General features: G+C 44.4%; 1 protein-coding gene across 1 annotated transcript in view; it reads left to right on the top strand.

Moving 5' to 3' along the window:
- LOC134965643 (nicotinamide N-methyltransferase-like) overlaps positions 1-1,777 on the top strand; it is a 90,680-nt gene extending 88,903 nt beyond the window's left edge. The window contains exon 3 of the mRNA XM_063941979.1: positions 1,357-1,777. Coding sequence (XP_063798049.1) covers positions 1,357-1,777 — 421 coding nt within the window. The remainder of the gene's footprint in view (positions 1-1,356) is intronic.
- Positions 1,778-13,869: the final 12,092 nt, after the last annotated feature.

Here is a 13,869-nt window from a genome sequence, read left to right as displayed (position 1 = left end):
TTGCTTCTTTTTTGGGGGGGGTCCAAACCAACCCGTCATATCAGTCACAGTCGTGTGGCAGACCCTGTCACTGAAATGATGGGTTGGTTAAAGTGTGCATGTCCTGTTTTGTTTATACAACATAAGGGTGGGTGGGAGGGCCCAAGGATAATTCCATCTTGCACCTCTTTTTTCTTTTCTTTTTCTTTGCATCATGTGCTGATTGGGGAGGGTTTTTTGGAAGGGACATCCTGCGTGACACTGCAGTGCCACTCCTAGATGGGCCCGGTGTTTGTGTCGGCCACTAGGGTCGCTTATCTTTCTCACACAGTCAGCTACCTCATTGCGCCTCTTTTTTTCTTTGCGTCATGTGCTGTTTGGGGAGGGTTTTTTGGAAGGGACATCCTGCGTGACACTGCAGTGCCACTCCTAGATGGGCCCGGTGTTTGTGTCGGCCACTAGGGTCGCTTATCTTACTCACACAGCGACCTCGGTGCAAATTTTAGGACTAAAAATAATATTGTGAGGTGTGATGTGTTCAGAATAGGCTGAAAATGAGTGTAAATTATGTTTTTTGAGGTTAATAATACTTTGGGATCAAAATTACCCCCAAATTCTATGATTTAAGCTGTTTTTTAGGGTTTTTTGAAAAAAACACCCGAATCCAAAACACACCCGAATCCGACAAAAAAAATTCGGTGAGGTTTTGCCAAAACGCGGTCGAACCCAAAACACGGCCGCGGAACCGAACCCAAAACCAAAACACAAAACCCGAAAAATTTCAGGCGCTCATCTCTAGTAAATACACTGAAGGAGTGTATTGGGGAATTAGGGCAGTAATGTAAATATTTGCTTAGGGTGCCTAGAACCCTCACACCAGCCCAAATGCTGATCATAATTGTACATGCCACTATAGGCTTCCACTAACCCAAAAGTGCCACAAATGCTCCAAGATCCACATACACTACTTATATTGTATGAGGATAAGAAATAAAGAAATCTGATGCTCTGATCTTGTTCAGTCTTATTCTCTGCTTTATAATTGATTTTAGCTGGATTTTAAGCAGAGGATAAGTCTGAGCAATAAAGGAATAAAGCTGAAGGGTGCTGAGTGTTCCATATAGAGGTATCCAATGGCCACCTGTTCTCCACCACTTTCATATAATATGCACCTGAAAGATTAAAGGGGTGTTTGATTGAAAGTATAGAATAATGCCCAATCTCTACCAATTTTGAGGAACCATTCCAAAAAAACAAACAATGCCTCCCTAAATTATACCTTCGCACCCATGTACTGTAAAACTATATCTTATTTCTCATGTGGTGGCATGGCTAGTCTTAGATCCCAATGAACCTTATTGTGTTTGTATATTTCAGTGAACAATGTCAGGACAAACACATGAGTTTGAAGATGGCAATAACAAAGATCATGAAATGTGACATTGACAATGAGAATCTCACAGACCTGGAGGTGCTCCCACCAGCAGACTGTGTCATCAGTACATTGATGTTGGATTACATCAGCAAAGACCAAGATGATTATTTAAGTAATTTCAGAAAATTTGTGAAGCTACTAAAACCTGAAGGACACCTGATATTGTTTGGGCTTTTAAATACAACGTATATGGTGGTTGGGCAGGACAAGGTACATATGTTCAGATATGATGAGAAATTTGCAAGAAAAGTTCTCACTGATGAAGGGTTTGTTATTGACCACTGTGCAGTCCAGAAAAGAACAGCAGTGAGTGACCTTACTGACTATGAGGCTGTTATATTTATCACCGCTCATAGAGAGTAATAAGGGTATGATCCTGAGTCACATGCTGTTGAGCATCAGTTGCACTTGAGTGTATTATTTATACTGCGCATGTGTCTAAATCGCACTGTGTATACATCCTAATTGTGTTTGTACAGAGATGAAGTAGCTTTGACACACGCACGTAGAAGTGTATTAAAAATGTTTTAGGTGTTCCCAGGTTTGGTTTCAGAGAGGAGAGGGGGCCATGTTCAGGTTTCGTGTGGACCCCCTCCTCTCTGGTGGTGCGGTAGACTCTGGCTTTGTGCCATAGTTTACTCTGCATGCACAGGTCTCCGGGAACATTAGCGCCTGTGCCTCCCCCTCCCCACACACACACTTATTACAGACACTGAAATTTGATATTGAAAGCATGCTATCTGGCTGGAATTGATGGACATCCAGGCCCACATCCTGGCCCTGCTGGACAATGTTAATGATTTGTTACATTTAAAAATATATATATTTTACATTATTATTGTTTGAAAATGTTATTCTTCATTTAAAAAAGTAAACTTGTGAATTTACCTATTATGTGGTGTATTTTTTATGAATAATCATATCTAGCTTTGACTGTCTATTTTCTATGTCACCTATCTGCAGTTTTTTCTGTATGTGCCTATTTTTCTATTTTCACCATTTCTTTTATGTGTGTATTACATACCTTTTCTCCGGCACGGTCCACAGGATAACAATGGGATATGATGGAGCGACAGCGGATTGGCACCAAACGAAAAAAAGCTTTCAGGCCGCCCAGGATGCAACGGGCACATCCACATATCCCCGCCCACTGGATCAGGCAAATAAGTTTTTTGTTTGGTGTGGCAGGAGCTGGACCATGATCAGAGGGCTGCTGGATTGTTAGCAGCCCCAAGCTTGCTTGTTTTATTATTATAGCCTTTCTGTTTTTGAGTGATCTTTCTTAACAGCGTCTTATATGCATATTGGAAAGAGTCGCTCCAACAACTCTCCGCCGGGTCGTGACAAACACTTACCCATGAGTTCAGTGCTGTTTTGGCGGGAGTCTGTGTCGGATATACTAGCAGGTCCATCAGACATTACCAGGCTGTTGCTGGAGCACATGGAGAAGGTAAGGCATCGGTTCCTTGGGGATCATAAGACACCAGGATCATAAGGCCTTGGGGATCATAAGGCACCAGGAATAGCATGAGGCCGCGATCCCTAGGGTTGATGTCAGCAGTGGCGAGTCAGATGCTCTCCTTGTCACCCCTCCCCTCGGTTCATGACCAGTTTCCACCGAGTCTCCCGCCATGAAACTGTTTCCTCGCTTCCATCTCAGATGCTGCCATGGGGGGTCTCGGTCGCAGCATAGGCTGCTACATTTGTGTTCATTTATCGCTACCGTGAGGAGACCCGGTCGCAGCATAGGCGTCTGTGTGACCGGTGCGTCTGTGTTCACTGAGTGTCGATGTTCACTGAGCTTCTGTGTTCACTAAGCATCTGTGTTCACTGAGCATCTGTGTTCACTGAGCATCTGTGTTCGCTATAGGTTTCCGAAGCGGCAGTGTACACTAGTAGCGTCTGGATCCACTCAGTGTTCGCTAACGTATTGATTGATCCTGGAAGTGAGGTGAGTCTCCCTGTATCCCACTCTACTGAGTATGGGCTATACAGCACTACATTTCTGACAAAGATGAAGGGGGGTGCAAATCCCCAACCCTAAATTCTGTTCCGCACACTGGAAATTACCTGTAACCATCCCTGAAACTATCTGGTATTAAAATTCAGAGAATTAGTCACAAATGTTTGCAAACACATGTTTAGCTGCTGGTTACTTCACGGCTTCTCTGATACAGCAGTCCTAACCTACATAATAGCAGTGCCCACATAGGGCCATGTAATTTGTCACAGTAGGCCTCACGATAAAGGCTATTACTAAAACACTTCCCGACAGAGAGCTAACTTACCCAGGAGCCACCCCCAGGATCTCCCATTGGCACTACAAGGAACAGCATGTCTTCCAAATGCTGCTCCCATTCAATGCCTCTTGCACACAAGCAGACAAACAATTTGGAAGCTGCTCAATCATACCTGGAGATAATTATATATCAGGTGCTGGAAGGGGAGGGGTCACAGACAAACAACAGACAAAGAGTAAGGGGGGTGCAAATCCCCCCTTCCTCTTTGTCTGTGACCCCTTCCAGGCACCTGATATATAATTATCTCCAGGTATGATTGAGCAGCTTCCAAATTGTTTGTCAGCACTACATTTCTATCTACTTGTTTAGTATGAATAGTTAAGTTAAGTGCCTATTGCATATGAGTCTGTGTACATTTACTGTGGGTTTTTTCGCAATGCGTCTGAATATGTTAGATCTGTGTAAAACAGAATTCAGTAATATGTACTCCTACATACTTTAAAATGTGTTTGTAGTTGATAATGTGCTCAAATGACTAATATATAACATGTGACTGACTGCTAGTGTGATGTGTTTGTCAGTTGTTTCTTCTGATTCTCAATGCCGTTGCATGGGTAGGGTCAGATTGATATCACTTTAGAAGGTTAAAGTGATTACAGTCACAAATTGTGTAGTACACTGTGAAAGTGCTGATTATTTATCATGTCTAAGAGCGGCAAAAGTGATGAAGGTACACTTACAGTAACACCAACACTCATATCATGTTTGTCTTGTAAAACTGTATTATCCTCTCAGGATCTAGTTCAGGATGGTTTGTGCAAATTGTTTTGCTTTTCAGCAAAATACAAGACAGATCCCGGTACAACGTGAGGTACAGATGGACCCAACTTGGGCTATGTTTGCACAGACCTTGTCCAGTATAGCTGAACGGGTAATTCCTACAGCTTCTTTACCAGGAATGGGGTACACTATTAACCCATACATGCAGCTCCCTACCTACAGTATGTCATTTCCACCAGCAGCTTCTCATATGAAGCAAGCTGATAAACCGATGGTAAGTAAACCTTCACCTTCACAGGCTACACAAGATGATTCATCAGAAGACGAAAATTTAATTGACTCTAATTCGGCATACGAAGAGGAGAAAAAAGGTCTCAGCTCAGTGGATATAGCTGAATTAATTAGAGCTATGAAGGCCATTCTATCCTTAGAGGATTCAACAGAGCCTGTGTTAAAAACCAAAGCACCTGTATTTAAACGTCCCACAATAGTTAATACTGAGTTTCCAGGGTCAGATCAGCTGATGGAAATCATAGAAGAGGTTGGGGCTACACCCAAAAAATATAGAATTCCCAAAAAGTGGGATTCCAATTATCCTTTTCCAGCAGGGGACTGTTTAAAAAGGGAGGTGGCTCCTAAAGTGGATATGCATGTAATTTGATTAGTGCTAAAATCTATATTGCCTTTACCGTCAACATCTTTAAATGATGTCATGGATAGGAGAGTGGATGGTTTTCTAAAACCATATTTTCTCTATCTGGGGCAGTCAAAAGGCCAGCCATGGCTTCAGCTTGGATAGCAAAGGCAGTGGCTCACTATTAGTGCTGACTTTTCTTTGTATGGTTTCAAAGGCAGTGGCTGCCTGGGCTGATGCACTGGAAGAGGATGTTTTCTCAGCATCTAGAGAACAAAAATCCTATATAGCTCATATTAAACAGGCTGCAGTATTCTTGGAAGAAGCGGCAATAGACATGGGTACTATTGCTTCTAGGGCATCATCCTCAACAATAGCTGCTCACTGAGCACTTTGGTTACGTATGTGGAAAGCTGATTCAAATATAAAGAGGTTCTGGAATCTTTGCCTTTTGCGACAAGTATTATTTTTGGTAAAGAATTGACAAATATTCTGGAGTCAGAAGCAGACTCCAAGAAGGTCAAGTTTCCTTCCACATATAATCCTAAAACTAAGGGTCCAGTTTTTTGTCCCTTTGTGGCCGCAAGGAAAAACAAAACGAAAAAGTGATTGTAAGCAGCTCCAATAGGATAAGCCATCAGCCTGATAGTGTGGGCCTCCCCCTGGGGGACCCCAGGGTAGGGGGCTGGCTTCTTCAGCTTGCACAGATTTGGCAGCAGTCTACAACAGATGCCTGGGTACAAGAAGCGGTATCTCAAAGTTATTTTTTCCCCTTCAAGAAGCATCCTCCTCAAAGGTTCTTCTGCACCAGCCCATCTCGGGTAGAGACGAAGGCCAGGGCCTTGCAAGAAGCAGTTCAGAAATTGCTTCAGTCAGGAGTAATCATTCCAGTTCCCCCTGCATAACAGTGACAGGGTTTTTACTCCAATCTGTTTTTGGTTCAGAAGCCAAATGGGTCTTTGAGCCATTTGCAATCTCAAAATGCTAAACAAATATATTTGGGTACCGAGGTTCCACACGGAGACGTTACGCTCCATAGTTTTGGCCATGGAGCCAGGGTATTTTATGGTATCCCTGGATATTCAGGATGCTTACCTACATGTTCCTATAGCACTGTCCCATCAGTGTTATCTCAGGTTCGCCATCCTCCAGCAGCATTTTCAGTTCCAGGCCCTACCCTTTGGGTTAGCCATAGCCCCCAGAGTTTTACCAAGATTATGGTGGTTATGGCTGCTCATCTCTGCAAGCAGGTGGTATTCATGTGACCAGCGGTCTGCTGACCGACAGTTACATGACCTCCTCCACCATCCCGAAGGCTCACTATCCCGATGGTCGGCATGCCGACCAACAGGGACTATTTCCACTCGTGGGTGTCCACGACACCCATAGAGTAGGAATAGATCCCGTGTCGCCACCGAGCCCTCAAGGGGCTTGCTGCACTCGCCCCTCCCCACCAGGATCCCGGCGTCGGTATGCTGCTGGGATCCCGGCGTCGGTAAGCTGACCGGCGGTCTCCTGACCGCCAGTCAGCCATACTACACCCCCGCAAGCAGGGGATAAGAATTTTTCCTTTACCTCAACAACTTTTTAATCCTGGCACAATCACAGGAATTGCTCCTATGCCATCTCCAACAGACAATAACATGTCTACAGAGGCACGGGTGGCACATAAATTGGGCAAAGTCATCTCTGGTACTGTCACAACGTATGACTCACTTGGGGGCTGTACTGGATTCAAGTCTGCAGAAGGTATTTTTACCTCGGAACAAAATATCCAAGGTACAGTCAAAGATTCAGGAGTTGTTACACAGTCAAACAGTATCAAATCATGCAGCAATGCGAGTGATGGGTTTAATGGTGTCAACATTCAACATGGTGGAGTATGTGCAAGTCCACTCGAGGCCTCTGCAGCATCCGATTCTGGCCAGATGGAATGGAGTACATCAGACAATAAAGAAACAGATGATGGTACTTCCAGTAAGAAAGCCTGGTGGCTACAGACATCCCATCTAAACAAGGGGAGACCCTTTTGGATATCAGATTGGGAGATCCTGACAACAGATGCCAGTCTTCAGGGCTGGGGAGCAGTGTCCAGAAAATTAAGGTTCCAGGGACAATGGACTACAGAATAAAGTTGCCTGCCAATAAACCTGTTAGAACTTCGGGCCATATACATGGCACTGATTTAGGCAAAGGACACTCTTCAAGGAAAACCAGTCTAGATCCACTCAAACAATTGAACGGCATAACTCAACCATCAGGGAGGAAACCGCAGCCAAACAGCAATAAAGGAGATAAGTAACATTCTAAAGTGGGCAGAACTCCATCTCCCAGCCTTGTCCGCAGTATTCATTCCGGGAGTCCTAAACTGGGAAGCGGACTTTCTCAGTTGACACACCATTCAGGCAAGCGAATGGGCTCTACATTCAGAGGTCTTTCAGACTCTAGTAGACAAGTGGGGATTGCCAGAGATAGATCTCATGGCGTTCTGTCTGAACAACAAAGTACCCGCATACGGGTCAAGTACAAAGGATCCCAAAGTGATCTTTGTAGATGCCTTGTCAGTGAAATAGGACTTTCATCTGGCATATTTGTTTCCTCCAATCACCCTGTTACCCAGGGTGGTGAGGAAAATAAAGCAATAAAGGGTGCCGTGATTCTAATAGCTCCGGCTTGGCCCAGAAGGCATTGGTACACAGATCTGCAGAGAATGTCGATGGATGCTCCATTTCTGCTCCCTCAATGTCCAGATCTACTAATGCAGGGTCTTTGTTATCACAGACATCTGGATCAGCTGTCTTTGACGTCATGGTTCTTGAGACCTCTATCCTGAAGTCAAGAGGATTCTCACAACAGGTAATAAAAACAATGCTCAGAGCAAGGAAACCCTCCTCAGCTTGTATTTATCACTGAATATGGCAGGCCTATATTCATTGGTGCTGTGAGAGAAGTATGGACCCGAAATCCATCAAGGTTTCCAGGGTCTTAGCTTTCCTTCAGGCAGGAATGGATAAAGGTTTGAAGGTGGCTTCCTTGAGAGTTCAAGTATCGGCATTGACTGTGTGGTTCCAAAAGAAAATTGACAATTTACAGGATGTGCATACTTTTTTCCAGGGAATGCTGTGCATCAACCGCCTTTTGTTCCTCCTGCAGCATCTTGGGACTTAAGTCTAGTCCTCAAAGCTCCTTTTGAACCACTTAATAAAGTGGATCTTAAATGACAGCTAAAGTTCTCTTTCTAATGACTATGGCATCAGCTAGAAGAGTGTCAGATTTAGGAGCGCTGTCATGCCGTTCCCCTTTTCTGATTTTTTATCCAGATAAAGCAGTTCTTAGAACTAGGTCTGGGTATCTTACTAAGGTGGTGTCTAAATTCCATCTTAATGAAGAAATTGTAGTCCCGGCTTTTCAGGTATCGGGACTCTCTGCGGGAGATGCGTCGCTGGACATGATCCAGTCATTAAGGATCTAAATGGATCATACCAGTGCCATCAGAAAGACAGATTCTCTTTTCATTTTCTATGGATTTCAAAAGAGAGGATGGCCTGCTACTAGACAGATGCTGGCAAGAATGGCTTTGAATGATGATTTCAGAAGCATACTGTCAAGCTGATCTCCCTGTTCTAGATAATGTCTCTGCTCACTCTACTCATAAGGTAGGCCCTTCATGGGCAGCACAACATGGTGCTTCAGCAGAACAGATATGTAAGGCAGCCACATGGTTTGAGGATCCTTCTACTCACTAACCTCTTCCTTCCTCTATGGAAGGGTGTGCATGTGTGTTCTTCTCGTCTGATTAGGGCTCTACATGATGCTCCTGCCTATTGCTTTGGAATACAACTGATTTGCCTGAGCCAGTGGGCAGGGGATATATGGACGGTGCCAAAACATCATCATTCTGCTTGTCAGATTCTCATGGGCTTTGGATTCCATATAAACAGCTGAGCTTCACCACCATTTTCACTCTGGACTTGGAGAGTTAGGGAAACAGTACACTGTCTCTCTCTGTGAGTGGTGCTGTTGTTTAAATAAAAGTACACTGGCACTGTACGCAGTAAAAATACAGGGCTGCTGTTGTTAAAATTAAAGTACACTGGCCCTGTATTCTGTAAAAACACAGGGCGCTGTTGTAAAAATAAAAGTATACTAGCCCTGTGTGCTGTAAATTACGTGGGTGCTGTTGTTAATATAAATGTACACTGGCCCTGTATGCAGAAAAAACAGGGGTGCAGTGAAAATAAATGTACATTAGCCTTGTCTTGTATGCTGTACAACTACAGGGATGTTGTGTAAATACAGGTGTGCTGGCACTGTCCGCAGTTGCGATGTCTACGACCTGAACTTCACAACACTGTATGGGAAGAGGAGGCTCTTACCACCATTTGCATGCCCTCTGCAAGTCCTGCGAGGAGCACTGCCAGTCCGGTTGCTGATATTGAGATTGAGGGTGTCACTGTAGAAGTACACCAGGATGAGGAGGATATTGGTGTAGCTGGTGCTGAGGAGAAAGTTGACGATGAGGATTCTGATGATGATGTGGTTTGTTTGAATAAGGTACCAGTTAACCACCTAGGAACATCCTCCCTTATACGTCACCTGCAACGCATTCATCATAAGTCATTGTCAAGTTCACAAACTTTGGGTAATAGCATAAGCAGTCCACTGACACCTAAATAAATTATGTGGCTTGTTGGAGTATTATTTCTCTGTGAGGATGAGGATGTAAACACTGAAGGGGGGAAATCTGAGGATGGGCATGACATCTTGCCACTGTAGAGCCAGTTTGTGCAAGGAGAGATTATTTGCTTCTTTTTTTGGTGAGGACCAAAACAAACCAATCATATGTGTTGTGTGGCAGACCCTGTCACTGAAATTATTGGTTTGTTAAAGTGCGCATGTCCTGTTTATACAACATAAGGGTGGGGGGGCCCAAGGACAATTCCATCTTGCATATCTTTTCTTTGCCACATCATTCCAGGGGTGCTGCCCTATATGGGGTGCTGCTCCTCTGCCCTATCAGTCCATGGGCACTGCCCCACTGTCGTTTAAGTCCAGGGGTGCTGTTGCCTGTATGCTATACTGCGTAATTCTCCAGGGGTGTTGCCTATGCTGTATATGTCCATGGGTGCTACCACATAATTCCAGGGGTGCTGTTGTACTTGAGCCTAGGTTTAAATGAAAGCCTAGAATAGATATGAAACAAGCTTCAACATCACAAACAAATTTGTGAAAACATAGCAGCAAAGGTGGAAATGGAACTTGCTATTTTGAATGTGGTTTTTTTAATAAAAGTGGGGAGAGACCACATTTGTGGTCAAAGTCAGTGTGACTCAGTAGGGACAGAATCATAATCCAGCGCAACTGCCGGAGAGGTAAAAGTGAGATTTTCTGCAGGAGCATTAGAGAGAGGTTCTTCTCAATTTTTTCATGTTAAGGACTCACTCAAATGAATGGCTCCAATTAGTCAACCTTAATTTTGATTTATTATTATTTTTTTTACAAGATGTGCATTTGTTGGTACTTTTCCAAAGGGATGCGTAGGGTTATCGCATGACCTTGTGGTGTTAGAAGAACAGTTTCCCTAAACAATTCCATCTCGCACCTCTGTTTTTTCTTTGCATGATGTGCTCTTTGGGGCCTAGTTTTTAAAACTGCCATCCTGTCTGCCACTGCAGTGCATCTCCTAGAGGGGCCAGGTGTTTGTGCCTCCCACTTGTGTCGCTTACAGTAGCTTAGTCATCCGGCTTCCTCAGTACAGTCTTTTTCCCCTAAAAACAATATTGTGAGGTGTGAGTTTTTCAGAATAGAAAGGAAATAAATGGAAATGAATGATATTGAGGTTAATATTACCGTAGGATCAAAATTAACCCCAAATTCTGTGATTTTACCCAAAATAAAAAAACAAAACCCGAAAAGTATCCACCACACATCTCTTATTAATAGAAGAGTGATGACTATTATTAGTGACATATTTCTATTATGGTGTTTTCTGAACAGGTCACATCATATACCAAAATAAAGGTCGTGGTCCGTAGATTTGCAGAAAAATATTGGCATGGTAAGTAATTGCTTAATATCTGAGTTATGTGGCAAAATGCCCACCTGCCATTTACATGCGTCACCATTGTGCTTTGGAAAATGTGACAGTTGGTGAACTATCCCTGTGCACCTGCTGAATGACCTGGAACATATGACCTGCTGAATGGTCTGCAAACTGTGACAGTTATTTGCAGCCATTCACTAAGCAGGGATATTTCTAAATTCATCTTCCAAGAGTGTGAAAAGGGATTAAATGTTTTGTCCAGCAAACCTTTGCCCTATTTAAACTGGGCACACCGTCCATTAGTAATATAAATATACATGGTCAAGTCACATTAGTATGACCACCTCCTACATTTGACATCGGCAGTGCATAGCCTATAAAGTACGTCACATGTCGTGTGTTGGCTTGATGGGTATGTAAGGTGTGCGAAAGGCTATCTGCACATATTACTCATTGCTGTCCTGTGTAAAAGGGGTGATTTATCTGAGTTGCAAAAAGGGATGATTATTGGCTTTTGGCACAAGGGGGTTGGGGGCAGTATTTCTGAATGAGCGCAGTTTGTGAAATGTTTACATGCTGCTGTGGTGGAGGTGTATTGTGACTGGACAAATGGCCCCATTGCAAATAACCAACATGGAAACTGTAGAGCACCACGTGCCATTGATGTGAGAGGTGAACGTCGGCTATGAAGGTGCGAGAGGGCAGAACAACACACTACAGTGGAGCAGCTCACCATCACAATGACCCTGGGGGTTCCAGACATGTATAAAATGACAGTTCAGCGTAACCTGCTGCATACTGTATGTGGCTCTGAAGCAGCTGCCATGGCTATTAGCTGGTGGTCATTATAATGTGACTGGACCGTGTCAATTCTTTACATATATCTTTCCTGTGCAGCCTGACCTCCAGCCCCTTACCTCTGTTCCCTCTATAAGTGATACTGTGCTATTTTATTGGGTTGTACTAGATTATGAGCTGAGCTTAGATGTATAAATAAAGTTATCAGGATGGTGTCAGGATCCTGGCATTTCGGATGCTGGCAGCCATATTATGAGCAGCAGCATCCCAACGCTTAGGATCCCAGCACCTTGTAGGTAAGTGTTCTATTCCTAATCCATAACCTTTTCAGCAGCCTAAACCTAACCCTATCCTGCAGCCTAACACTAACCCTCCCTGGTGGTGTGTAACCCTAACCCCTCTCCCCACAGCCTAACACTAACATCCCCCCCTGCAGACTAACCGTAACACTCTGCTATATCCTAAACCTCACCCACCAGCAGAATTTAATTCAGCGCTGGGATTGTATTTCATGTCAGGAGTCCGGCATCAGTATTCTGACTGCCAGAAACCCGTGTATTGGTAATTTTATAATTTGGTGCCACCACCCATGTCTCTGCAGCAGCCTGTGCCCCCCGGTTGTCTCTATAGCAGCCTGTGTTCCCCCTTCCCATATCACTACAGCATCTCACCTATCGACAGACCTTCATTCGGCACCGGGATTGTAATCCATGTCAGGATTCCGGCATCAGTATTCTGGTTGCCCGTGTACTGAATGGATCACGAGTTATTATATCTTTTCTGAATCAAACGCATTCTTATAATTGCTATCAGATGGAAGCTTCAATCTTAGTAGTGACGTCATTAGCAAACGTCACACCACAGAAGAATTTGATATTTTTTTTCCGGACAAGAGTCAAGAGACAATACCGACAATCAGTGGCGTAAATTCATCCCAGTTGCCCGGAGGCAAAATAAATATTGGTGCCCCCCTATTTCTTATATCAAGATAAGTGTGTGTGTGTGTGTGTGTGTGTGTGTGTGTGTGTGTGTGACAGCAGACACTTTACTGATGGAGCTATTTGCTCCTGTACAGGAAGCATGAGAATGCTAACTATATGAAGTTACGTGTAATTGTCAGAGAAGTATCTTCATATGGTTAAAATTCTCATATTTCCTATACAGGCGCAAACAGCTTCATCAGTAGGGTGTCTGCTTCCAGTGTAATAGGTTGTGGTTTCTAATCCTGGGTGTGACACTTGTAAAATGTGTATAATAAAGAGTGTGTGATTTATAAGGTGCAGGGACCAGTGAGGAAGTCGGCCACTGAAAAGATAGCGGCAGCTATCAATTAACTTTTCTCTGACGTCCTAGTGGATGCTGGGAACTCCGTAAGGACCATGGGGAATAGCGGGCTCCGAAGGAGGCTGGGCACTCTAGAAAGATCTTAGACTACCTGGTGTGCACTGGCTCCTCCCACTATGACCCTCCTCCAAGCCTCAGTTAGATTTCGTGCCCGGCCGAGGTTGGATGCACACTAGGGGCTCTCCTGAGCTCTTAGAAAGTTATAGTCTTAGATTTTTTTATTTTCAGTGAGACCTGCTGGCAACAGGCTCACTGCAGCGAGGGACTAAGGGGAGAAGAAGCAAACTCGCCTGCTTGCAGCCGGATTGGGCTTCTTAGGCTACTGGACACCATTAGCTCCAGAGGGACCGACCGCAGGCCCAGTCCTTGGTGTTCGGTCCCGGAGCCGCGCCGCCGTCCCCCTTACAGAGCCAGAAGTAAGAAGATGGTCCGGAAAATCGGCGGCAGAAGACATCAGTCTTCACCAAGGTAGCGCACAGCACTGCAGCTGTGCGCCATTGCTCCTCATACACACTTCACACTGCGGTCACTGAGGGTGCAGGGCGCTGGGGGGGGGCGCCCTGAGGCAGCAATAAAAACACCTTGGCTGGCTAAAATACCTCAATATATAGCCCCA

Source organism: Pseudophryne corroboree, chromosome 10 (genome assembly GCF_028390025.1).
Source record: "Pseudophryne corroboree isolate aPseCor3 chromosome 10, aPseCor3.hap2, whole genome shotgun sequence".
NCBI lineage: Eukaryota > Metazoa > Chordata > Amphibia > Anura > Myobatrachidae > Pseudophryne > Pseudophryne corroboree.
Note: the sequence above shows the minus strand (reverse complement) of the source record. Positions and strands in the feature narration are given on the sequence as shown.